The 27,243-nt window shown below is 39.9% G+C and overlaps 1 protein-coding gene across 2 annotated transcripts in view; it reads left to right on the top strand.

Moving 5' to 3' along the window:
* The first annotated feature begins 9,063 nt into the window (after positions 1–9,063).
* The window catches only part of BANP (BTG3 associated nuclear protein), a 130,735-nt gene continuing 112,555 nt past the window's right edge, over positions 9,064–27,243 (top strand). For both annotated transcript variants that reach the window (XM_080352216.1, XM_080352215.1), the window contains exons 1-4: positions 9,064–9,148; positions 18,773–18,917; positions 19,658–19,752; positions 21,034–21,233. In XM_080352216.1, coding sequence (XP_080208342.1) covers positions 18,848–18,917; positions 19,658–19,752; positions 21,034–21,233 — 365 coding nt within the window. In that variant the 5' untranslated portion in view covers positions 9,064–9,148; positions 18,773–18,847. The remainder of the gene's footprint in view (positions 9,149–18,772; positions 18,918–19,657; positions 19,753–21,033; positions 21,234–27,243) is intronic.

Raw genomic sequence — 27,243 nt, 5'->3', positions numbered from 1 at the left:
ATTTCTTTGAAGTTTTTGTCATTGAAAGGGCTGCTCGCACTGTCAGCTGGGAATAGCAGAATTTAACTGACTGTGCTTTTTGCTTGAAACGCACGTTGTGCACAGGGTCGAGCTACCAGATAGAGGAACCCCCCAGCTGGCGGCTGCAGAACTAATGTCTATCCACTGACAGCCAAAACCAGCATTCCAAAGATAGCGCTTTCCTGCGTCGGTTTGGTTTGGCATTTCCTGCATGAATGTCATGGAGCAGAAAGATTTAAGTAATAAATAGCAACTGTCTTAAATTGGAACGAGGAATGAGAGTAAAAAGAGATAGGTAGCAATTGTAATTGATTTAAAAAGAGATAGGTAGCAATTGTAATTGATTTAATCAGCAACGGTCTTTATGATGGAACAGCCTTGTGTTATCTCTTCCTGGAATGCTTGTTACCCTTAAGTGAGTTTCGGTTTCTCAGTACAGTTCCCCATGGACAAGCGTCCACAGCAAAAAATATGGCACCATTTAACTCCTTACTCAAAACTGATTAACCGTGGGTAACCATAGAATAATTATTTTCTCCATCACACGTGGAGATCCAGAGATCTCAAGCTTTTCTCCACCTTCTTACTCCACTGAACAGTTTCAAATCATCTTCCTATAATAATACTTTCCTGAAACAGAAACATAACACTGAACTGTAATATGTTCCATTCCTGAAGTTTTTAATACTATAGGCCGTAAAGTTTTGTGGTATAGTAATAATGAACAAGCAAAAGAATTAGCAACTGTGTAGAGGGATTCTGTGCTGCTGATTAGTGGATTTCATGACTTTCTTAATGAAGGATGTTGATTTATGTTGTCTGTGCGGCTTCTGAAATTGCAAGTCCTTGGACTTGCAATGAATATTCACTTGCATTCTTAGTTTATGCCTTCAAATATAAAAACAATGAATAAGTAATAAAAAAATAATGAATAAAACCACAGAATAATGCCAGAACTTTTTAACCACAATTACAGTGGATTCTCTGGATTCCACCTCTGAAGCCGTAATTCATGTCACTGCACAAAATGAGCAGCGTTGTGGGAGCCCAAACGTTACAGTTACTGGCACAGGTTTGATTTTAGCTGTTCAGTCTGCAACATTGGAGAAGTTTGCTGATAAATTGCAGATAAAGTACATTGCTCGTGACTGTTAGAAGTAGTTCTCTCATTTGCACAAATCCTTGTTGTGTCATACAAACTAATTAATATGAATTCGTTGGAATAAACACTATTTTATAAGGCTGAATCATCGTTTTTATAAACGTTACTGTAGTGCTTTTCTTTGAATAGATGAACAATATTTTTTTCTCCTTATTTTAATGGGAAAAAAAGTTTCTGAGCATGCTTGTAAAAAAAAAAAACTGGCAGGGAAGGAAGTAAAAGTAAAAAGACTTGAGCTGTACTGAGAAAACTCTACACAGGTCAGAAAAGGGACAAACACCGTTGCGGATGCATATGTGACTCATTTAAATTACGCACTAGGAATTAGGCTCTTTCTTGTGATCATTTCACTACTGAAACAATTCAATGCTAATCTTGCTTCTGGAATTAGGCATCCTCTATACATTTAAAAGGCACCTTTTAAAAAAAGAAGGCGAAGAGCTGTGTTAACAAGTTCTGCTACCGGATTGAAGGACCCATTCTGTGCTAAGCTTTTGGAATACAATTCACATCTTCTATTCTGAGTAGCAGAGGAAAAAAAAAAAAAGAAAAAAGAAAAAAAAAAGAAAATTTAGACTAAGAACTCAGAAAAATACTGCAAACACTGTATCTTTATAAAGAGTGCTCTGAATTATTTCTGCTGTGCTGAGTGACAGGGAAGCTTGCGTGCTATATGTTACACAAAGCTTCCATGTCTAGGAATATACAACAGTGCACATTGCACTTGGCAGCTACTCTACCAGGTTCTTTGAAATTCTAGTCACTCAGTGGCAGAAAGTACTTTGGCATCATCTTCAAAAATACATTTACAAGTGCAGTGCTATGAAACACTTAAAGTTACTGAGTATTTCTTACAGCTTTCAATATAAACAAAGCCTTGTGCTTGTCTCCATTCTGCTTTGTTTTGTATCTGTTACAAAATCAGCTGGTTTTTTATCAGTTATGTAAATACAAAATTTGTGGTTTGGTAATCTAAGTAAAATGGAATCACATCTCAGTATTCAAGGAAGGATGTGGCTGTTCTTTGGGAAAAGTTACTAAGCTGCATCCATTTACAGAGAAAAAGATGGGAAGCAAAAGGATTTCCTAGATGTAAAAATATTTCTATACTATTGCTCCAGCTGACATCTGCACACAAGCGAGTAGACACTCAATCTTGGGCTGGCCTGATCTTATTTGTAGATAAGTTAATCAGTATTTAAAATAACTAGATATTTGACATCTCCCAGTAGCATCCTGCATCTTAGGAAGTGATTAATTGTAGATCTCCTATACACCACGTTTGAAAGGTTTTGGTTTTATAGTCTGTTTATTCCTTGTAGTTAAAAGTGACAATCACAAACAACTCAATACTGCTGACACAGCAGAAGTAACAATGCTTTAATCCTGTGCACGGACATAAATCATACAATTCAATGTGGTATTTCTATCTCTAGTTTCTCTCATTCTATTCACTCTCTAATCTTTCAGCCACATTCTCAAATTTCCCTTTTTGGTTAGCTGACAAATAAGAAAGAAGAGCAACACTTAACATTTGTTGACTTTGTCCCTCTGCATCTCTCCTATGCAGGTATCTGGTACCATTTTGACAAAATTAAAGCCACTTACATGCATCATTCCTGTTTTTCCGCGTGCAGGCAGCCAGGCTGCAGAGTCGCGCTGGCGCTGCCACTGGCCTCCACAGAGTTTTCAGCTGCTTGTACAAATGCGCCAGGGTTTTTGCCTTCACACCATTCATTGCTATCACCTTGGCACTTAAAATCTTGAGAGGAGCTTTCCAGACTCTAGCAACCTGTCAAGTCAGAGGGGAGAAAAAAAAACCCTGTGGATATACAGCTTCAAGACAACTGAGGGGTCTCCAGAGCTATTTATAAAAAATGTGAGAGCTCCCTTTCCTGGTTGGTGAGGGGAAGCAAACCAAGTAGTTAATTTTCAACTTGTCCCTGGAGTGGCTTCTCCATTGGCTCTATATTTTGTTGGAGGGCCGGCTGGTTGATGATTATTCTACATGTGCTTTCCAGGTTCTTTCTCAGCTGGCTCCAAGAAGACTAAGGGGTTACAGAAACCACTCTTTTGTCTGTGAGGTTTCTTATCATTTCTGCATGCATGCATTCTTTGAATTTAAATAGTTGTATATTTGAATACTGATAGCTATGAGTTGCTGTCATTAACAGCTGCAATTCTGAGAACTGGTGATTACTCAAACTAAGGAATTCGCAGAAATCTGGTAGATACACAAGGTTTGCCCAGGAGAACAGGAAGAGGAGCAGCCACCTGCAGCCAAGTTCCTTAGCTCACAACACAGTGCCATCACAGCCTCAAGGTGGGAAATTTGTTCTTCTGAACTCTTAAATGTCCCATGAGAGAAATAATGTTGTATATAGACTAGAAATAGGAAGAGACACAAGGAACCATAATTACTCCTCCCACTCACATACCACTTTGACCCTGTTGAAGTGGGTGTTTTGTTTTGTGGGGGCAAAAGGGGGAGCACATTGAGAAGTTTTCCTGACCTATGTTTCTTAGGGATGAAAGCATGAACAATGTTACACTCTTATTATTCCCACATGCAATCCAATAGCTTTGTTAAGTGAAAGATACATATAGAAAGCCCATCCTGTAACTTTCTTCAAGACATTCACTGTTCCTACCATACCTGGAATCCATGTAAGTGGCACAGGCTTCCAAATTAGAGCTGTAGTTTCTTGGGCCAAGCAACCAATTTTCTAAAGACTTTTCATAACATTGCAGAAGAAGATAAAGAGCCATTAGGAAAGGGCTCATGGGTACGTCAGGGAGCAGCACAGGCCAGTTGCTCTCTGAGGACGGGGAGCCAAAGATGTCCCCAACACAGGCAGTATCCTCACCAGCTGAGTGTCACCCGCAGACGCTGTGCACCCCTGCTGAAAGGGTACCCCAACAGTCCCAAACCCAGCAAGCAACAAAGCAGTGAGCTCAGAAAGGAACAAAAGGAAACAGGGCAAAAGTCCATCACAAAGACAAACCTGAAGACAACAAGCCCAACAACACTTATGGGCCCAGGGGTGGGCTTAAATATGCTCCTGGCCCATGGGCAGGGCTGAGGTTGGGGGCTGCAGGTGAAGCTTCTCAGCTTGTTAGTGCCCTCAGGGTCATGACAGGGCAAAAGCATAATTTTGTGGGGCCTTTAATAACTCTCTTATCTGTGAAATATTCTTCAATAGAGTTTTGTTTGTTTTACTTAACAAATGGCAGTGTTTTGAATTAAGAACTTATTTCCTTGATAATGTTTATCACATGAGGTGTAAGTTCAAGGCTCAGGCTCAGGGAATCCTCTTTAGTGTCCTAAAGTGGCTTATCTGTGCTATTTACTATTCCAAAACCTACTATTTAGGAGAGTCTCTTAATGCTGAGAGTCTCTCAGCTGCCTGCTTCAGAATATCTAAGAGCAAATCATTGTCAGCAAAGTGGTTCTGTGGAAGAACTGCAAAATCAAGCTCCTGCATTGCTGCTATACATTTTGTATCTGGACTTCTCAAAATATGTGAAGGTGGGGACTACACACTGAATGAAAAAGCAGTTCTCAGTCTGGAGAAAAGGATAAAATCCTCTAAAATCAGTAAGTGTGATGAGCACCCCTTCAGGCTTTTGGTAATCTCAGTGGATTAAGAAACACTGATGATTATGATAATGGTACCTGACCAAGTCAACATGGTCTGTGACAAACCTGAGCAAATCCGGACAAACCAGCAAATGCCGGGCAAAGGTATCGGCCGCGTCAAAGAGGTAAAAGGGCAGTGGGAGCAGCTGTGAGCGTGATCCTGGGAAGATCAGCGCTGGGCAAAGTGCAAATGCAGAGCTTGTTAGAATGGCAAATTTCTGAGAAGGGGAATAGCCTGCCATCTTTTTTTTTTTGTTTTTTTATCCCCCATGATGTTTTACAGGGAGATGGAACAACATGTAAATAAATCATGCCTGACCCTCCTCACCTCATTTCTCAGATTGGCAAAATGACCTTACAAGACCGCAAACTTTGACCAGCTGGATGACCAAACATGTAACGATGTTTTTCTGTCTGCTATGGGAATTTAAGGCCTTTTCTTCCATTCTCATTCATGAAAATTAAAAGTATCTTCATTGAATAAAATGGGGTTTACCCAGCATAAACCAGAAGTGAGATCAGAGTCAGAACAGAGAATGTCTGTGTCTTGCCCTATATTGTAGCGCTGGTTGAAGGAGATACAGGAGCAAAACCCACTTGACCCTGACCTGTTTTGTGTAATAAAAATCGAAGAACGGTTCTGAGAGAATTGAAAATGGAGATGGTGTCTGAAAAGGAAGTGATGAGGACGTTTGTACTCATGGGAGGAAACCTGGCAACAGATTTCAACAGCAGAAAAGTTTTCTCTCGATAAAAGGGGAAATGCTACAGCAAGTTTACAAATAGCATGGACATTACTGTTGTTTACAGAACGTATTTTATGTAACTTTTAATTAAGCATCACTATGTCACAAGATAGTGCGTGCTGTGATCACAAGGATGTGTTTATGTCCCTGTCCAGTTATGAGAGTTATATAGAAAATAAATAAAGTAACTCAAATAGACACGGAATCAGAACTTCAAGTACCCTTTTTGTTTTAATAGCATAGGATGTGAACAAAGATTTTATCCACAGGAAATAAAATTATTCCTACAGAGTTCTTACAACAAATATTCTGGAGTTTCTTCTGTGACCTGATCACATCATCTGTGTTCTTCGTGCCTTTGTTTCTATATTCTCATGCTCGGCAGCGAGTATAATTATGAATGCCTGTCACTTGTTTAAACAAATGCTTTGTTTGGCAACCTTTGTCTTCCTGCCGCTGATGCAGCTGCAAAATTGTGTGCACAGTGTGTTAATTTTTTACCTTTGATGCTATGGTAAGTTTTTTTTTCCTAACAAAAAAAAAAGGAAACCAATGAATGAGATACCAATCTCTCTTGATCCACACAAAACACGTGGAAGCAGCAGCTTCCTTAGGAAACAATAGCAAATGAATGCTGATACAACAGTAAAATAAGCTAGATATTTCCTGGAACCCAATGATTCTTCATAACATGACAGAAAAAAGTTAGCACATACATAAAATGCAAGAGAAGAGACTAAAAAAAGAGGATGAAAAAGGTGAGGAAATAAAACAACAAAGAAACATCTTGTTATTTTATGTGGGACAACAGAATAACACAATAAAATGTACTTTCTTCTATAAAATTAAAAAAATGAAATTGATGTATTAGCACCTTGAAGTTCTTACTCATTTTTATAAGGGGGGAAGAAAATAAGAATGGATTTGACGCAGGCACTTGAGCAAGTTACCATGGTTTAAATCAGAATACAACAGTGTTATCAACGTCTTCCTAGTGCTTGTTCACGGGCAATCTCTGCACCCATGGCCAAGTGAAGCCTTTGTTCACTAAAGGGGGACTTACACTGCATTTCATTATATTATTGCAGAAATATTCAGATGAGCATATTTTTGAAAGCTCATAAAGCTTGAGAGGTTGTGAAGCACAGGAGACAATTATCCTTAGGTAAGTCATTTGTGTGTTGGTACTGTAAATTAAAGACTAAACCCCAAATCTGGGCTTTCTCATATAAGCACAAAGTAGGTCTTGACTGTTAGTGAGAAATTGCTGTATTATTTTTTCTTATGTTGCTATCTCTGCTCAAAGATGTAGACATCAGTTGGATTCTACCAGTTATTTCCTGGAGTTAATTTGATGACTACAGGCAAATAGTGTAACTGGTTTATGACAATGCAATTTTTTTCTGGTTTATGTTGTTTTAGCAGAGAAATGATTTACTGACCATACAGAGAGGAGCAGGATCTCGCATCCTCAGGAGAACATGAGTTAATTTTCTCTGGGAGGGAATGTACTGATGAGAAGACAGGACAGGTTTTACGTCAGATTTGGTCTATGATGGCAAAGGCTTTTATTAGCAACTTTCCACAGCAGCTACACTGAGATTTACATCAATTTAGCTGAGACCTGGCAATTGCTTGAGTGCAGCAGCAACTGTTTGGCAAACCTGTTGCAGGGCAAATCTGTGCAGCAAAGCGTGAAATAATCCTATGTGAAAAGTCAGTTTGTAAGCAGTTTAACCTTTGATCTTCCTAATCTGCTTGCGAAGGAAGAGAACACAATAAATAAATAAATTAACAGACTCAGCCGAACAGTTACAAATCTGGAAGCAGAAGCAAGGGTTTTCCTAACCCACCAGCTGTTAATTCCCAGGCTCATGATAACTCTAATACTGAAAACACCTTCATGAGAAGTCATTATGAGCACTGTTGAAGGAAGACAAGACACTTGTGCCTCTGTCAGCATAAATTTCCCTGCCTGAAACATTAAACTTCTTATGTCCTGTTCTCTGACTCTGTAACTCTCACATAGATGACCAGGAGGAATTGCTGGTCCCTTGGGGTCTGAAACACTTTAGAAACTGGAGCCTTTGTGACGTACACTGTTTAATTCCATACAGGTACAAAAGTCCTGCATTGGACACCTTAAGTTTGAACATGAAAAAGCTACAGCTGAAGCTGAAAAATGAAGTATGCTGATGATCTTGTTCAGGCAACACTGTGATATATAAGGCTATAGTAAAATAATCTAATCTTTGTCTTCTTTCAGAGCTACGTGCATGCTTCCTCTGTGCTTCATTTTGTGCTTTTGCATATTTTTCTCGTTCCCAGAAGGTGAACAGAAGGTTTTCCACCTTCGCCCAGTCATTCTGTTCTCACACCAAACGCAGGAGCAAAGCAACAGAAGCATCAGTCTGATGAGCTAATTTCGCAATTTCCCACTTGCTGCCTGTTCCTCAGCTGCGTTCCGAGCATGGTGACATTTTTCTCCTTAATATGACAGCTCAAATTGAGATAATCCCATTTCAGAGATGCAAGTGTGCAGGAGCCATTTGAACAGGAAGAAATTTAATGGAGGGACCAGAAGAAGGAGTAGGAAAAGGGAACATGTCAGTGCACAAAGGCAGCTCTAGAGGTGTGAATATATTTAATCCTCTTGCTGACAGCTCTTCTGGCCAAACCCCGTGGCTACATCACCTGGCAGGTCTGGAGACACTTATTAAAGAAGAGATATGACACTGGAGTTTGCAGCAGCCCGGAGATGCTGTCAGAGATGGAATTGCCCGTGATCGCAGGCTGCAGGACACCAACACAAAACGTGGCTGCATCACCCAAAATCCTGGCAGATCCTGGGGTGCACCACAAGACCCTATTGTGTCCTAGAGGGTTTGTGGAGCCCTCAGGGTGGTGGCAGCGCTGGGTGCGCACCTTAGGGTGAAAGGGAGAGGAAAAGAGGGGACATTGTGTGGGTGCAGCGCGTGTGTGCGGGGGGTGCCGTGTGTGAGGTGCGCAGTGCGGACTAGCACTAGTGAGCCAGCACTGGGCCCTTGTGGCCAGGAAGGCCAATGGTACCTGGGGTGGATTAGAAGGGGGTGGTCAGTAGGGCAGAGAGGTTCTCCTGCCCCTCTGCTCTGCCCTGGGGAGACCACACCTGGAATATTGTGTCCAGTTCTGGGCCCCTCAGTTCCAGAAGGACGCAGGGCACCGGCGGGGGGATTGCACTGGATGAGCTTTCGAGGTCCCTTCCAACCCCTCACATTCTGGGGTTCAGTGACTACAGTTCCCGGCATGCACCGCGCCGGGCTCGGGTACTACAGGTCCCGGCCTGCTCGGCGGGGGCGGTGCCGAAGAGCCGCCGCGCTGCCCTCTGGGAGTTGTAGTCTCAGCCGGCGGCGCGGCGGTGAAGGGGCGGCCGCGGGGCCGCGGTTGCCGTGCGGCTGCGCGGACGCTCGGGGCGGGCGGGGGCCGAGCGGGCGCAGCGCGGTGGCGCCTGCGCGCTGCGGAGACGGAGATCTCTCGCGAGGAAGGACGCCATTATCGCAGCCGCTCGACAAACACCACGAGAATTCGGCACCGCACACGGTAACCGCGGCGCCCCGCGGCCGGACGGCTGGGGCTGAGCTCCCGGGGGGCCTGACGCCGGGCGGTGAGCCTCGGCCCTCACAGCCCGCCCGCTCCTCACAGCGCTGCCCGAGCACACGGGCCGCGAGGCGGCGGCTCCAGGGAGGGGCCGAGGCAGGGGGGCCGCGGGCCCCCTCATCCTGACGGGGCGGCGAGGGGCGACCGGGGCCTCGCCTCCTCCCGCCGCCGGAGCTGGGCCCTCCGGGGGGACTGCTGTTCCCCGCATCGCTCCCCGGCTGCGTTCCCCGCACCCAGGCCTGAGGAGGGGTGTGCCCCCCATCTGCGGCTCCTCAGCGCTGCCCCGTCGCTTTCCCTCAGCTCTGCGGCGGTTGAGGTGGCGGTCGGGGCCGGGACAGTGTCCCCGTGTCCCTCTCTACCCCCAGGACGGGGCAGGTTCTGCAGCGCAGGCTGGGTTGGGAGGGGAGCGCTGGGCGCACTCGGTCCCCCCGTGTCGTAGGAGAGTGTCAGTGTTTGGTGACACTGGTGACATTGGCTGCGCCCCCTCCCTTGCTCGCAGGTAGCGGGTGGAAAGCGGCCGGTTCTTTTCTCATCCGTACAAAGAGGGGGTGAAAAAACAGCCTCCGGAGGTGCCGTTTTGTGTGTGTGCTCATTGAGTCATCACAAGGGGCTTTCACATCCATCTCGGGGTGGCATTTTCTGCTCTCTTCAGATTAGTGATGTGTTTAACGACACACACTCGGTTTTCTCTCTTTCCTTATTTGCAATTCAAGTGCTGCCCTTTGATATTTTTTTTTTTTAATCTTTCTACAGTGGGAAGTTGTGTATTTAACCAAATATAGTAATTTTATCCTGCCATGGGACATATAGTTTATGTATCAGTTTATTTTTAGACCTCTCAAGGGAAGGTGTTTTGTGGTTTTTTTTGTTTTTTTTTTTTAAGTAAACAAGTTTGGGTGGGTATTAGCAGCTGAGTGCTTGCTTCAGTGGAAGCAGCTTTCACGTTGTCATAAAATATGAGTTTGGAACCTTTTTTTGCTACATTTTCCACCTTCTATGTGAGGTACCTTAGGTGCAGTGCTGTGTTGATGTCCGGCTTTCAAGAAGCAAACATAAAATTTGTAGAATTTTGAGTAATCAAGCAAGATCTTAAGAAACAAAAAACTCAACAAAACCCCCTTTTGTCTTAATAATTTCGTAGCAGTGTCTCCTGAAACAATGGGTTTTTCCTGTTAGTATTATTATATGTTTAAAATGTTTGCCCATAGAAAATGACCAGAATAACAATTTTATTCTGAAACTGTGAGCCTTATTCCATACATTAAATGATATCTTGGCATTTAATCATGGTAGTTCAGTTTTCAATAATACATGAAAAGCCCTTGAAGAGAGTTAAAAAGATTGAGTTTGGATTTGGGAAACATCCCGTTTCCTTCAGAGCATGAAAATATTTTGTAACTTTGTTTTGTAATTTATAATCTGTTTTACATTAACAGTAACTGTAACTGGCTTTTATGTCCAAAATATCCAGCCATGTTTAAGTTGTTGTGTGGTTACAGGGCAGGTGTTAAATTTTAGGGCTCTGTTAAAGGAGTAATTGATTAATAACATTCAGAGTAATTGAATAATAACATTAAGAGTATGGTAGCAATATAGTGAGTGCTGATTGTCAGTGTTCACAGCTGAAAGGTTCCCATCAGCACATGTTCTGCTGCATATGTTTGAAAAAGGCATTTCCTGCCTGTATTGTTTTTAACACAGTACAACATGTTCTATGCTGGTTTGGACTGATTTGGTGAAGAATGATGAGCTTGTATTCGTAGCTCCCTGTAACCAGAAGTGCTCCTTCTGGGTTTATTTTGGTTTTGTGAGGAGTCGTGGTGTGTTGTGGGGTTCAGCTCCACGTTAATTACAGTAACATACATTTGCAAGGACTACAGGTTGTCCCTGGTCTGTATCTTGAGCTTTTCCCATAACTCATAAAGCACTGTTGGTGCGGGAAGAATCCATACCTTTATTTTGCCTGAATGTGAATGTCTTCATCTCTTTCACTGAAGAATGCCCTGAATTGAAATTGCTGTGGTGCTCCTTAGTAAAGACTCTCTCATTCCGTTGATGTGGAAAGGAAGAGATGGGTGTTTCTCTTTGTCACAGAAGCTCTTGGTCCAGACATCTACTATGTGAACTGAGCAGAACCTCAAGAGCTACTTGTAGGAGGAGACAATGTGAAGCTAATGGTTAGAATTAGAACAATAAAATGTCTATGTATGCTAAACTTTGCCAATAAAATATTTTTCACAGATTTCATTTCCTTTAGTTTGAAAGTTGATATTTAGTTGTTAACTATTGACGTAATTTTGTTTTCTGTTTTTCACATATTCATTAAAAGGCTAAGTAATTTTTTTCAAGTAAAAATAATAAAATGTCTTTAAAGTCATGTCAAACACTTGTTTCCTTGCAGTTTTAGGTTTTTAAAGCTCTGTTAAATGCTTAGCTTTGCCTACCACTTGTTAGACTGCGTGTTGAGGCTTTAAGCAAAAGTGCACAAAAGGGTTAACTTCATAAAATCCTTTGCATTTGGGGCTTTAAATAAAATAACTCGTAATGTTGTCTTTTGAACAGAATTATTTTATCCTGCTTCTGGTTTGTAAAACCCTGACTTATGGGAAAAAAATACATTAAGTTCAAATTTTCCTGTGCAAATGGGAGCACCTGTATTTTATGGTAAAAAAAGGATGGCTCTCTCCTCCCCATGGTGTGAATGTACAGCAGCTGTGAAGTTACACACCCCTTCCCTCCCCAATCCTTGGACACCAATGTGGCTGTTACAAGTACCAGCTCATCTCTCTTGAACATCCTATCAATATATAGTCTTTCAACTTGAAAGCTGGAGTGACTTTTTTTTTCCTAGAGGAGGGAGGGAGAAGGCAAAACAGGATCAGACTGTACTCATGGAAGTATTTCAGAATGTGAAGAACTGCTCACTTTTCGTTTTTCTACTGAAATGATGCTCTTCAGTTTATTCTCATAAGTATTTTTGGTAAGAATTTTTAAGTATTAGTATTTTTCATGTATTCTAAAGCAGTGCTAAGGTCTGTTTCAGGAGGTTGAATGTTCCCTTTTTCTAGATAGCTACAGGAGGTAAATTATTAGAAGACATTTGAGTAAGCATTTTACTACTTGTGTATTTTGTGTTGACTGGTGCTTTTTGATAGTAGAAGCCTGTGGCAACCCTGGGGTCTGTCCTTGTGCCCCTGGAATTGCTGGATGGGAAAGTTTTTCTGGTGTATAGAAGATGAGCAGTGCACTTGCTAGGAAGAATATAGAATTCTAAAAAAGAAATATAAGTGATGTTATTCCTTTTTATTGTCAAAGGTTCTGGTTTAGGTAAGCTGAATACGTAAGAATAAAGCATTTTGACCAAATTTCCTTTTAATTTGAGACAAGCGTTTGTCACAGTGGATACTGTTCTTGGGGTGTTTGTTGAGACTGAACAACGCTGGGAGGCAAAGCCTCTTTCCTGCAAAGAGGAAACTCGGACTTTCTAGCCCTGTAACCTTCCAGTTGAACTTTCTATCAATGGAAGGCAGGCACCAAGCAAGAGAGTCTTACAAAGCACACACCAAATGAAGTTCAGGTGTTTGTATTGCTATTAAAGTAGTAACTTCTCTCTTCAAATGGGAGTAGTTACCCAAAGCTCAAAGGACATATGGACTACTGATCTCAAAAATCCTCTAAGCATGGTTAGAACGTCTCCAAGACATTTATATAAATGTAATATGAAACTAATTCTGGAAGTTCTTAGAATTTAGGTACTTGCAGGATTTTTTTTGAGCTGTTACCAGTAAAGATTCTCCATCTAGTGGATGAAGACAATAAAACAACGTGACTACATCTGGTTCTGCATTTGCTGTCTGGGCAGTTCTTGGTTTGGATTTGCTGGTTTTCATCCGTATAAATTGTGCATAACAACAATGATCTGTGTCCTGAGTAATTATACCACAATGCAGAAAGGTGACCTCTGCCTTAAGGCACTGAGTCTACAAACACGTAGGTACATCCAGTCCGTATGGGAGGTTTTTCAAATTTGTACAGGTAGTCTTGTTAAGTTCAATGGGATTATATGTCTGTAAAATTAAATTAAGACTTTTTTGCATGTCTAAGTACCTGAAAATGTAGTTGTAATGGATGTTAACATATCCCTCAGAGCTCACTTGGGAATCTTTGCCATATCAAAGCTGTGGCAGTGGCAGGAGTGTTTTACAGGGGCTGTGATGCTCTCAGCACTCATTGCTCCTGCCCCGACGTGTTTGGCTGGGAAGCAGGACAGTGGTGTTTCTGGTTTAGTTTATTGTAAGTCATGGCCAGCAGCAGGGTATTAGAAGGGTTAGAAAAAGATATGCGAGCAAAACAGCTTCTACCAGGTAGAATAATTTAAAAAAAAGGGCAACATTTCTAGAAGCAAAACAATAAAACATTAATAATACTGTAAGCTTTTGTAACAATATTTGAGAATTTCTGCCTTCCTGGAAGATTTTGCACTGCCCCAAAATTTCACCATCTTTTATTCTTGGAGCAGCTGTTTCCTTTTTTTCTCCCGCTATCTATATTTTAAGAACTTGTCCTGGAGTCCATCAGCAGAGCATCTCTGTGAGTGATCTTTGTTTTAGAGATCTGTCTCCAGAATGTTATGGCTGGTGTCCATGCTTTCACTGATAAGGAATATTTCTGTCATGTTTTGGGAGGATAGACTTTTTTTTTCCTCCTGGTCTTTGGCTGAACCAAAGACGCCTGTATATTGTTATGCTAATTTTTTAAATTGTTGAACAGAAATACTTGTGTGGTTTTACTAAGAAGTTTACTTAAAATACAATGTTTTTACTTGTCGTTTAAGGTGGATTGCAAATAAGGATGGAAGCTATGTTCCTTTATAGTTTTTAGTAAAAATAAAGATGTATAAGTTTTTTTTTTCCATCCTTATTCTGAGAACAGTTTTCAATTCCGTATTCTGATAGATTGCAGCTTCAGAGAGCTGGAGTGTTAAGGGTAGCGCTCGTATTTACAGCACATTTAACTCTGCATGCTATTAAATTGTAGATTTTAATTCTGTTATTCCTCATCTGTCACAGTGCATTAACATTTGCACTGATGTGGCTTGTTGGGGAATTATTAATTAGTGTAGGAAGGATCTGTTCCAGCTGACCAAGTGACTTTATCTGAGAGAAAGAGGCAGACTTCAGGATTATAAAAATGTTGCTAGTCACAGAGCAAGACTAGAAGAGCCTTGTCAGGTTCTGAGCCTTGGAATACCCGTGAATAAGTTAATGTATCAAATCATATTAAGATTTCCCAGTTCTTTCTGTGGGACCAGGCTCAGAAAAATGGGCTGATTGGCCAGTAGTCATTGTACAAAGAATGTTTGTAACAGAAATGACATATTTGAAAATTTGCCTTAATTAATTTAAAGGAAGAGTGAAATGAAGAGGAAAAACATTTGGGGCTTTTGGGTTGGACAAAGTAAAATGGCATCCTTCAGCTTTTTTTTTGTACAACCAGAAGTAAATTTTTGTCATCGTGCAAATTGAACTGCAAGAGAAGTTTTTTCATTTATCAATAGCACTGAGAAATATTACCCAGAGCAGCGATTAGCTGCTCAAATCAGAGAAGTTCAATTAAACACTCCATGTAGACTAGAGCTTTGGAAATTGTTTATTTGAAATACAATATTTACCCTCGCTAATTAATATGAGAGAGAAGATTTATGTTTTGTGCACGTTTTTGTATGTTAACAAGCTGTTGGATGTTTTTGATTCTACACCTTGGAATGATGCCCTGTGACTTTGTAAAGCCATCAGATATTTCACTAAATAGGTTTGTTTACAAGGGACTGCTCAGAAGAATTATTTTGAATTAATGTTTTAAAATAGATTAATTAAATTGCATTAAACTTGTGTGTGGAAAACCTAATCTGGAATTCAGGTGAATTTAATTTCGTTGCTTACAAATATTAATTTACTTAATTAAACAAAGACTAATTCTCTGTTAAGTGTTTCAATTCTGAGTAAGAGTATTGCGAGAGATATCTAGTGCACTTTTGTAATCTGCTTGAAATATAAACCTTTAGTTATCTCTGATTAGGTTTTTTTGGGATTCCTGTACTAGAGCCACGTGCCAGCAAATGGTCATAGGGATGAATTTTCTGTTCCCCTTTTGGGCTTTGTTTCGGAATGTGAAAAGCCAAGAACCGGGAGGAATGTTTGTCTTTACTTTCAACTCATAATACACAAATAGGGCAATTAATATTTTAAAGCTTTGATGGGTGATGAAATAGATTGCATCTATTACTGGAAGATTTAGTTCTGTTCCTCCATATTGATACTTGTTCCATCTTGGAATCTTTGGACTGTTTTGAAAAAATATTTTTTCCTTTGGGAGGTAAGAAGGAACTAATGCAGTATGCACTTGCCATGTGTGATTATTTCTGTTATTTGCTGTGATTAAAATGAGAGACAGTTTTTAATGAGTGCTGCTTTATATGACAGGAATGGGTTTCAGGTGGGTTTGCAGGGCGAGGTTACGAAAGGGGTGTCTGGAGTGGGGAAAGGGTGGACAGGACAAGATCTGGGAACTGGCTGCACAATGGACGAGGCCTGAAGGGTCAGAAGCATGGCGGGTAATGGAGATTTGGAGGCACTAGGGGCTGAGGTGGGAGCAGATGACTCTGATACGCACCCTAACCTGGTTTTTCAGTTTTTGGTTGGATAAGAGTTGAAGGTGTCTCTTTGAACCTCGACAAAAACCCTCTGGAGAAGTGATGAATGCGGAGTGGACCCACCTGAACAGCTCGGTTGGAGTTGGGCTGGCCAAGGCCTCCTGTAGTTTATATATTAATGAGTTTTCTTCCATTGTCTGGTATAAGCCTCCTCCAGATACTGGTTAATTGACTATAAAATACTGCTCTGTTGATCCAACCTCCACATGCTGGTTAGGGGAGAAAAAGGGGGCACGTTTCATGTTGCCGTTGGAGTCTGTCCTCGCTTCCTGGCTTTCTGTTAATATTTCTTTCTTATAGCATAATATTTGTTCCAGGTAATATTTCAGCATTGGCTTCTTACTGCAAATGTTCATACATTTGATTTAGAGTTAATGGGAACTGGGGTTTCAGCCAGAAGAAAGGAAAAAAGCAAAAGAATAAGGCTGGGAAAGCAAATTTCAAGAAAATAAGTGTTTTACATGAGGAAGTGCTGGTAAATACTTCACAGAGTAAAATATGTGGAAACTATATTGGCAAAGTTATTCTGAATCTGTTGACTGAGGCTTTTTAAAGCTGATAAACTAACTCTAATCCTGTTAAATTTTGTTGGGCTTTTACCCTTAGTTCTGACAGCAAGGTTAGACCACTGCTAAAATTCTCTGTTAGAAATTGAAAATCTGAACTTGGAAGAGGAGCATTTTATTCAAGTTGTGATAGATGCTATGCTTGCAGTACCCAGTGTAGCTTACTTGGGCACTCCTAATATACACATCCAGCATTAGTGTCACATTTATTTGTTTTCTCCTCCTGTTTTGATCCAGGAGCTCACTTGTGCCCGTTGAGAGGCTGCTATGTGTTCTGTCAGGACTCTGGCTAATTGCCCATGAGCTGTGTTTGACTTGCTGAAATTGTAATAAAAGTGTGTTTAAATGGAAATAAATACTAATGTTATGAAGACACACTGCTGTGTGTGTGGAGTAGCTGTTCTGCCAGTCATAGCTGGGTGGTTACACTTGTGTTTAAGACTCAGAATATTTTGGTACTTCTTTTCTGATGAGAGGTTGAACGCTTTCTGTCTATGGCCCATGAGAGGTGCAGGACAGGTGTCAGAAGTGTGAAATTATTTTTTGTGTTGAAGAAAGGTTTAATTCAGTAAGTTTTAATAATGAATTTTAGAAGGCTACATACGTGCATCACATGAAGTATTAAAGTGAATTTAAAAGCGTGCAAGTCCTTTGGACTGTCTTATGATATATTGATTTCTAGCCATAACTGGTTTAAATGCAACACATAGAGTATCAGTGAAATCTCAAATCGTGTAAATAGACAAAGTTTTTTCAAGTTAGGTTTTGTTTGTCCTTTTTTAGCATTTGGAGTTGCGGGTGCTGTTCCTCAAGTTGAGGGCAGGGTTCTTATTATTACTAAATATTGCTAGCAGTTTGTGACATTATGAAACAGTAACTGTAGCACAGCTGTTTTATTATGTTAGGCCTGGCTGCTTCCCAGGATTTCTCAGAAATGGCAAACATAATTTGCCAAAATGGCATCCACATACTCTTAGATATTGCCAGGTTTTTCGGGCGTGCTGCCACACTCTGTGCTGGCCCAGCAGTTTGTTATATTTTTTTCACTGTGATCAGAATTTCAAATGACTCAGTATTGGCAGTGCGGGTATTTTGAATAAACAACTGTGATGTGTGGGGAGTCCTCTGGAGATGGGTTTTCACAGCGCGCAGGCTGCTCTCAAAATTCTTCTATAGGTTGTGTGGCCCTCTTCAAATAATTTCTGCTCCACCTGTCTGGCTGAATGGCTTTCGTGTGCTCTGGTGGAACAGGCACAGAGGAAAATCTTTCTGCATAGTTGGATTTGATTCAATGTCAGTTTTAAGGGATGAATTACTATTTCCATTGGTAAACCTCAAATTATCTCTCTAGTGTGTACCGCTTCGGGTTAAAAAGGAAAAAGCGACTGATTTCTTGGTATTCATTGTCCACCCTTTTGTAAACTGTGGGAAAGCACAGATATTGAGTGGTTCCGGTGATTTTAATTCAATTTTACAGGCTGAAAGTTTCTCTTAAAACATTAATAAATAACCTTGACAGAGAATTCTGAGGGAGCAGGGCTGAGAAATATTTTGGCTTTAAAATCAGGACCATATTCTGAAAACAGTTTCATCAGAATTGAGCTGTAGAAAAACCAGGCAAGGTCAATAGCCAAGAAAAATGATCAAGTTTTGCTTCAAGTCTAGGTGTAATGAGCTGCTCTCACTGAATGTTTGTGAGGATTTTAGATGCCTGTGAAGATTCACACGTTCAGGATATTTCATGTACATATTGATCTGTACAGAATGCAGTAATTGCAAATCTGATGTGGCTTGGGAGCTTCATGCGCTTCTGCAACATCAAGACTAAATACTCAGATCTGATCCTTTCCAAGAGCTAAGTAATAATTTGTAAATTAAACCCCTGCAATTTAGGAATGGTCTTATAGGCTCTTAAAACTTCTGAAACAAAAAAAGTCTATGTAAAATAAAACATTGTATTTTGTAGTTTATACGGATGAGCTGCCAAATCTCTGAAGCTGAGAGTTGTCTTTGTCCATTGGGAAAATGCAGGAAGGTGGATCAGCGGGGAAAGCCGGAGCTTGACTCAGTCCTAATGTAGAGAGATTTATGCATAGAGGGGGATGCAGGTGGCTCAGTCCTTGCCCCTTTGATAAAGGAGCAGTTGATGCCACTGGATGATCACTCTGTAGGTTGGTCACTTCTGTTAAAAACGGCATCTTCTTTTAGAGAGGAAGAATGAAAAACACAAGGCAGTGTTGATATATCAAGTACACCTGTATTAACACTCCTCCTGCTGCCATTTTTCAGGATTGCATGACTTGTCCAATCAGTTCTCCGGGGACCTGCGGTGGTGTGTGACGGGATATTGCTGCCTGGTTCTGAATGATGTCAGAGCAGGATCTGGCAGATGTTGTTCAGATTGCTGTGGAAGACTTGACTCCAGATAACCCAGGTACAGTAAGATTGGTAGTGATGGCCTGAGAAAGATTGTTTGGAGTATTGCCCATTAACAAGGTGCAAATCACTGTTGAACTTCTCTTAAAAATGTAAATCAGTGCTGCAGTTTTTTTTTTTTTTTTCTGAGAGGCATTTCAATAGCTTAACTCGTATATCTTTAATATCTTCAGATCAGATTATCTTTTTATTTTACTTTTCTTTTAAAGGCTTTATTGCCTGGGCCTTTTTTTGTGCATAGGTAGACTAGTGCTGAAAACTTGGAATGAAATATGGCCTGCTGCAATGTTTTGTTTTTTCTCCAGATGAAATATGTTTTAGGCTTTTCCTCAAATGAGAACTATCACCCATCTATTATCAATTGTTGTTTTACTTGTAAAACAGTTTATCTCATACATTATTAAAATTCTTTGTATATATAACAAAATGACAGTAAAATAAAAAAACCCCACGCTTCTGAAAGCAAATGTTGTGATATCCCTTGCTTAGAACTTGACCTTCTAAGCAAAAATGTGTTGTGGTCAGCTACAGTCATTGATGGGATAAATGTTTTTAGACAAGCAGTAAACCATTGTCATGTATTTAACAAAACCCAAGTAAGTGTAAAAGAATACATACTGTATGTTGTTATAATTAAATGCCTTGTAGATTTCTTTGGTTTATCCATTTGATGTATTTTTAATTTGAGACTTGTGCTCGTATATTATAAACTATGACAGTGCTTATTTCTCTTCGCAGTTGTGTTGGAGAATCATGAAGTGACAGATGATGATGTAGAGCCTGGTCTGAAACGTCAGCGGATAGAAATTAACTGCCAGGATCCCTCTATTAAGGTTATGAGAATGCCTTTTTCTGGTTTTATTCGCAATACCAATTAAGTTAACTTTCTTGGGGAAATATATCAAAAGAAAAGAATGTAAAATAAAGAGTTTATACTTAATACTGGAATTATTCATAGCTCTCTTGTAAATGTTTATTTTTATGCATAAATTTTAAAATCTGCACGATTGGCTAACCTTCCAGTGTAAAACCAGTAGCAGGAATTTGATATGCAATATAAAATGTCATCAGAATTAGTCCAGTGACTCAAACATTGCTATTGGCATATTTTTCTAATTAACTGAATGAATTTCACCTACAAGATAAACTTGGGCATGTGTTTTTGTTACAATTTGTAGATACTTTCAGCATGTTTTAAGTTATTTTAAGCTAACAACCTTCTCCTAATAGCTAAGCCATGTTTGGTTCAGGGTTTTCTGTCCTTTCACACCTTCCCCAGCTGTTCTCACTGCTGTGCTTTAGGTGATGCTTTGGTCTTGGAACATGAGCATGTGAGTAGTATTTTCCTGCCCCGCACATTAAATAGTATGTAATTCTGTGTTTTTGAAATGATGGTAGAAACTGAAGCTCCGTATTGGAAGAGCTGCGCTGTAAACCAGCTGGATTAGCTATGTTCGTTGTAATGCCACAAGATGGCACAGCTGCTGTTTGCAGAGGAGAACGTGTGTAATGTTCCCCTCGAATGGCCTGTTTTTCCCAAGAGAAACCAAGTAGAATATGATTTCTATTGAATAAAATTGCTTAGGAAAACACATTTTATTTATTTGCTTTTCTTGATTTGCTCTTCAGGAGAAAACTGAAGTGAGCGGCATTAATTGTGTCTGAGGTTATTTGTGTTGATATAATTTCCACTGTAATCATCTAAATTTATCTGTTTGGGCAGGAAAAAAAATCTTACTTCACTTTATCCAGGACAATGTGTTCATTGATTTATAATCCTTTTGTTTTTCCATGTATTGAATGAAAGGCTTTGGCATGTCATTCTAAATGATTTTGTGGTGTATGAAATCACACTAACAAAGTGCTTAGGTGAAAATGTGTTTGGCTCAGATGCTTTTGGCTTCTAAATAAAGATCTGGAAGAATTTGAGAATGCTAAAATGCTCCTGGATGTCATCAGATTTGTATGTGGCTGAATTTTGTCACTAGGCACACTGCTGGTTCCTTTAGGATTGTTTTCCAGTCAGATTTATCTGGAGCATCCTTATGTGTATGTTGCTGAAGATTAATGCCTAAGTTTTTAAAATAATTTTATTTGCATTCTCCCCTTTCTAGTCATTCCTGTATTCCATTAATCAGACAATATGCCTGCGGCTGGACAGCATTGAGGCCAAGCTGCTGGCACTAGAGGCCACATGTAAATCATTGGAAGAGAAGCTGGATCTCGTCATGAACAAACAGCACAGCCCCATCCAAGTCCCCATGGTGGCAGGTTCTCCTCTTGGTGCTACGCAGACGTGCAATAAAGTCCGATGGTAAGAAGAGAACAAATTACTCATCAATGTGCTTTTAAAAAGAACGTAAATCCATTTATTTGGCATCCGGCTCTGCAGCTTTCTGTGTAGCTGTCAAGAGCTCCGTTTGCTGCTGATAAATGTAGAATTAATTTATCTCAAAGATAATTTTTATACCAGTTCCATGATGTTACTTAGAGTTAGAATGAGACACTAGTCCATGGACAGTTTGCAACTATTTCCACATTTCATTTTGACTTAAACCAGACTGATTCATCCATCCTCTGGAAAAGTCTCATCAGCTATTTTAGACACGTTTTTTAGACTTGCTTTGCTTTTATTTGTGTGGCTGCTTTGAATTAATGAGTTCATCATCCTTCTAATTCTCATTTTATTTGTATTAATCAGAAATACAATGGAGTTTGTCTTATTTATTTGTTTTCTAAAGACTCTTGCTAGAATTTCTGTGCTTATTTGTGGTTAGAAGTTGGAAATGGGAAATCTGTTAAATAATCTACTCCACTTGGATGAAGCAGCAGGTTTGACCTGCAGTACCTTATGTATGAGTTGCCTAATGTGGTTTTAAATATCTAAATCCTGATGTGCCTGTCATTTTACCATGGAGATGATTCTAGCCAGAGAAATATGCTTATCAAAAGACTCTATTGTCTAACAACTTCTCCCCCCTCATTCATGTTTTCATAGTTAAAAACACTTAATATTTCTCTAAATAATTATTTTTCATTCTCCATTACAAAGGTGTATAGGCAACTGTCATGTCTCATACCATTGTAGTTGAGATATACTAACTTAATCTTTTTCAGCCTGTTTTCCCCCTTTTCCATTTAATTTTTCTTCCAAGTAGGTGCTGTGTCTGCATTGACCTGTGGTTTTGAAGGCTTCGCAGTCACACACTGAAGAGGTCAATTATGGCTGAGTTCTGTATCAAAAGAAGTAAAGTACAGGGAATAACTGTTTGGATCACAGAGCAAGTCACTGGAGTATTACACCAACATTTTCACTAAATACTCTTTATCAATAATTATTTCTCCAGGAACCCTCTTTAAATCATTTAAATCATGTTCCATGAATGCTTTGTAAATTGTACTACTTGGAGTTTCTTATGGGATTTGTCAGACCTGAGGTTATTTTTCTCTTGAATTCTGTAACCATTGGAAATCTGTCCTGTGTGTTAATGGGGAGCTTGGTGTTTAATGTTTTGGTTTGTGTGTACAAATTTATGATGATAACTTCTCAGTCTGAACGTAATTTAGGTAGAAATCTTGAAGACACTAAGATTTTCTACCCCAAGTATTTGTTAATGTTGGTCGGAAGTCACCTATTATCAGATGTGTCTGGCCAATAGAGCACTGAGGGGTTTTTGTTTTTAGCAGTTTATGGCCTATATGACTCAAAAGAAAATAATTAGAGATGTGTGTGTTTAACTTGGCATTAGCAACACTTCAATTTCACATGTTTCACTGAATTCCCAGTCTCTCATTCATAAGAACCTTTATCACTTGATAATTTACAATTAAACTCTGCATGGAGTGTTCTTTTATATCAGCTCAGTATTGCTCCCTCTTCCTCTTACGTTGCAGATGGCAGCAGGGAGCTGCCAGCAGGAGTTGCTATTTTGGGTAGTGATCTTCAGATTCTGCATCCGAAGGAGATTTTTCAACCTCCTTCTCTTCTTCCTGCCACTGCAACACCAGGTTTGCTGCTTTACCAAAAACGTTGTAGTTAGCAAAGGCGTGTCAACCAGATGGTGCTACGCTGCCATGAAAGCAAACTCTTGTTCTTTTTCCAATAAATACCTTAGGCTTTGATGTTTTCTCTTCCACTCTACAGTGAGTTCTGTTTACAGTTTTTCTGGTAATTTAGTTACTTGACTTCATTTGGTGCCGGTTTAACAGAGTGAAAATTTGTTTTACAGCAGTGCACACAATAAAGTGTATTAACTGTGTGTTATAAATTCACACAATTTGATTGCTTTGTGCTATTTGTGCTTTTCAAATTAAATTAATCTCCTAAGACTTGTCCGTTCGAAATAGGCTTAGGTGGGCATGTGAAAAGGAGGCCAACTTGGCCAGAGGAACTGTCTTCTGTGCCAGCTGCTGGTGGAATTGCGTAGTTCCAGCCTGGGCGGTGAGTTCAGAGCCTGCACCAGGGGCTGCCTTGTGAGCGATGTGGAATTTTGGGCTGTGTGCCGCACTGTCCCTGGCTGGGTGTACAATGCGGTGATAAATGCAATCTGTCTGTATCGCTGCATTAGTGGTCTCTTCCAACCAAAGCAATTCTGTGATTAGGGAGGCCAGACTCTTGCTTTGTGTAACGGTTGTCAGATTTCAGTGCTAAGTTGTCTTTTCTAGTAAACTTAACACATTGATTTAGTGGGATAACTTGTACCTTTTTTTCGTGCCAAGCTGTTGTTTCCAACTTTAAAAAATTCTTATTAGTGAGCTGAACCAGAAGTTTTAATGGAGACTTGCAGTAAATGAGGAACCACCCCATGTTATGATCTGCCGGGACAGAGATGCAGTGCATTTTAGCCTCTTGTTCTGCTTTCTGTCTCTTTATTAAACACATGAGGGATCACATGTGTGGAAATCTTCCAACACCCTTTTCTGGGTATGTGATTTTTGGAGGCTTGCCGATTTTTCTTGGAAAACTACAAAATGTTGAATTCGGAAGTGACAGTGCTGCCTGCTGCTCTTGATATTTTGCTTAAGTGCATCTTCATGAAAGCCGGATTGTGTTCTCAGTTCTTTTGTTCTTATTGTTTACTCTGATCCACTGTTACAGTACTTCATTATATACAGACTAATTGCAGCGCAGATAAGGAATAAAGGGTGCGCGGTGCTGTGTAATGAATAATTTGTCTGACAGTTAAGATACAGAGGAACAGTAGTTTAGATCTCCAAGTAAGAAGTGTAAGCTACAGCAAAAACTAACCGGAGGAAACTTCTTTTGAAAGGAAGTAATTCCAAATTTATGAGATGGAAACTGTTTTGGAGGAAAAAGTCCAGGACACTTCCTGATGTGGGGTTCGGAATCTTCATCCTATTCCACAGCAGCAGCACATGGAGGTGGTGCTGTGGGTAATAGTGGGACCTTTCTGAGTTTCTCTTAGTGGGCTGTAGTGTTTGGGCTCATCCTTACCCCAGCCATAGTGTTTCATTAGTGTTTTAAATCTCCCAGACCTCTTTCTTTTTGTCAGATTTGGTCAACACAGTGCAAAGTATTAGTTGGGATTGGAGAAACAACATGATGGTAAATCTAGTTTTATTTGAGAGGAAAAAATAAATATAAGGGTTTTATCAAATATTTTCTCAATGTTTGGTGGCTGCTGCTTAAAAATATATAGTTGTCAGGATCACCCACAAAGACACAGTCTTAATATAGAGTGTCTTAAATTTCTTTCTTGGAGTAAAGGCTGTCAGGAGGTTTCAGAACTAGTGGAATGGATGGCAGAAATCCTTAGATTGCGCAGAGTTATGTTGGGCTATATGGAGGTTGAAAAGAGCCAAGAACAGTAGCAAAGTAATGTGATAAATTAGTAACGGAGTGTGTGTATTGTCCTGATGTTCTGAACTTTTTTTGCCTTTGTGCAGCTTTGGTACAGCCCTGCTTTCCCCTGTCTGTGACATTTCCTGGCACGGTTATTAAAAATCTCTCATTTCTTTTCTTGATGAGGTACCATGCTGGTCAAAAATTCCAGTAGCTGCTGAAAGTTTCTTGGATAAGAGAGTTGGTGCAATGCCCGGTGGCCTGTCAGTGTGGCAGCCTCAAATGATAGGTTTGAAATTTACCGTGTGCCCAGGTCTTGAGATTTATAAATTGATGAACACGCAATGTGACAGTGCGACTAAAATATTTCATCCATGTTTTAGAGAAAAATCTTTCATCTGAAAGATTTTAGTCCAGAAACTCTGTTATTTTTGTCAGTGTCTTGCCATTAATCATTTTTCTGAGGGGGTAAGCCCAAGTATGAATCGTTAAGGTTGATTGCTTCAGATAGCATAGGAATTTGTTTTGGTTTCACAGAACTCTCCATCATTTGTTTTTATGGATCTTTTCTGCAACTGCTACATTGTACAATTCTACTCTGTTATTCTGGAAATTTTTGGTAAATAGGTGTAATTGAAAGCAGTTTGAAAAAATGTGTTAAATTTGGAGAGGATTTAAATTTAGAATGGATATTTTTTCATGCTTAATAATAAAAGTATTTCTGAGGAAATATAGAAATTCATGGGTAAATGGAGTTTTCCTTCAGGTTTTTTTTTGAGCCTTTGTCAGGGTGCAGTTGAAATACAGATCACACACATCTGGTTCTTTACCGTGAGTGTTTGTGACCGACTGATGAAAGATACTGATCGCTAAGGGTGGGGGTAGAATTGCGTTTGTTTGTGTCCTTGGTGGGAACTGGAGAGTTAAATGGAATTGCAGAGTTTAATGCACTCAGGTTTTGTGCAAAGACCTCATAGAGTGGCCTTGGACAAGCCGTGTTGGTGGGTTAGACATCAGCTTATTCAAGTGGTGCTCGTTAGTCTTGTCCACAGTTAATTGTGTATTGGTTGGTTTCAGAAAACAGCGTTTGTCTTTATTTGTCTTAATCTACAAAATACTTTTGTACATGCTAAAAGTGAAGCCTTGCCGCAGTTGTATACCAGATGGGATGTATGAACTTGCCTTATTTTTGTAGGTGTTGATCATTAATATATTTGTTTTACCGTTAAGTTTAATCAACAGGGTGTATTAGGTTTTGAAGAGAGAGATTTGTTCATCTGCTTCGTTTGCAATGTGCCAGTTGGCAAAACCTTTTGGCTCCAGAGTTCCCAAGCTCCAGTTCTATGTTTCTGCTGTATGATTGTTTCTTTGATTACAAGTGATTTTTGTTGTCAAATAATGCGAAGTTGAAAACTGAGATGATTTTAAATGAAGTTGTGAAGCAGGGAGATGTGGCTTGGACAGTATTGTAGGGTGACTGTTCTTGATTTAGCAAAACTAATGTTGCTCCTGCATAAAGCCTTTAGGAAAAACAAACAAACCTAAAGAAATGTAATCAAGGTATTGGTATAATAAAACAAAATTGTTAGACTTCTATTTTTTTTTTTAAAATATATTTTCTGTGAGTTAAAAACCCCATTTCATGTTTCCAGGTGTTGAATAGCTTTTTCTTTTTTGTCACATGCTTAGCATAAGGTTTTCTATAGATTATACTAAACTATTCTGCTATGCTAATCCAGGCTTTAAAAAAGAATAGTAATTCTCCAGTTCTTATTGCTAAATAGCGGCTGTGGAGTCTCTGGGGTGTATAATTAACCTCTTGCCCACATTTGCTGCAGTTGATACTGTAAATCATTAGGTGATGTGAACCACCATCCAAGTTATGACTATTCTTTCTTTCCTTTTTTTTTTCTCCAGTTCGGTGATAAATTAGCATTGTAAACCTTTGGGGTTGTTACTTTCTTTAAATGAAGTTAAGAGCTAATTGTCCCTTCCTGAAAAGACACCCTTTCCAGGTCTGAAGAGCCTCCATTTACAGATTTTTAAGTAGCCAGTTTGAAGCAAAGCATGAATTGAGGAGCACAGTATCCTGAAAGATGGTATATGGTTTATTTTCTAGTTGCAGGTACATTACTCTCCCTGCTGTGAGCCTGATCTCATGCACTGAACCCTAGGCCTGAAATAATACTTCCCTGGGAGCAGATTGAGTCCTCAGGACAACCCAGGCAGGTCAGCAAAAGGTGGAAAATTAACCCTGTTTTGGGGGGGTGAGCGAGAGTGGAGCGTTACAGATAATGTCTTGAAAATACAATCAGTGATTTGGGGTGTTAATCAGAATGTATTATAAAGATTTTATTTGGAGAAGCTTTGGAGTTCATCAGTTTTTCAGAAATTCGTGGCACTTTCTATAAGCAAGGCAGGTTTATTTATCCTGCAGGATATTTTCTGTTGGAGCTCTGTCTGGGGCCTCACCCCGCACAGTCTTTAGTGCAAACCTTGAAGTCTGGGAGGGGCTGACAAA

The sequence above is a fragment of the Nesoenas mayeri genome (assembly GCF_963082525.1).
Source record: "Nesoenas mayeri genome assembly, chromosome: 12".
Classification (NCBI taxonomy): domain Eukaryota; kingdom Metazoa; phylum Chordata; class Aves; order Columbiformes; family Columbidae; genus Nesoenas; species Nesoenas mayeri.
The sequence above is the reverse complement of the archived record's forward strand: the minus strand, read 5'-3'. Positions and strand labels throughout refer to the sequence as shown.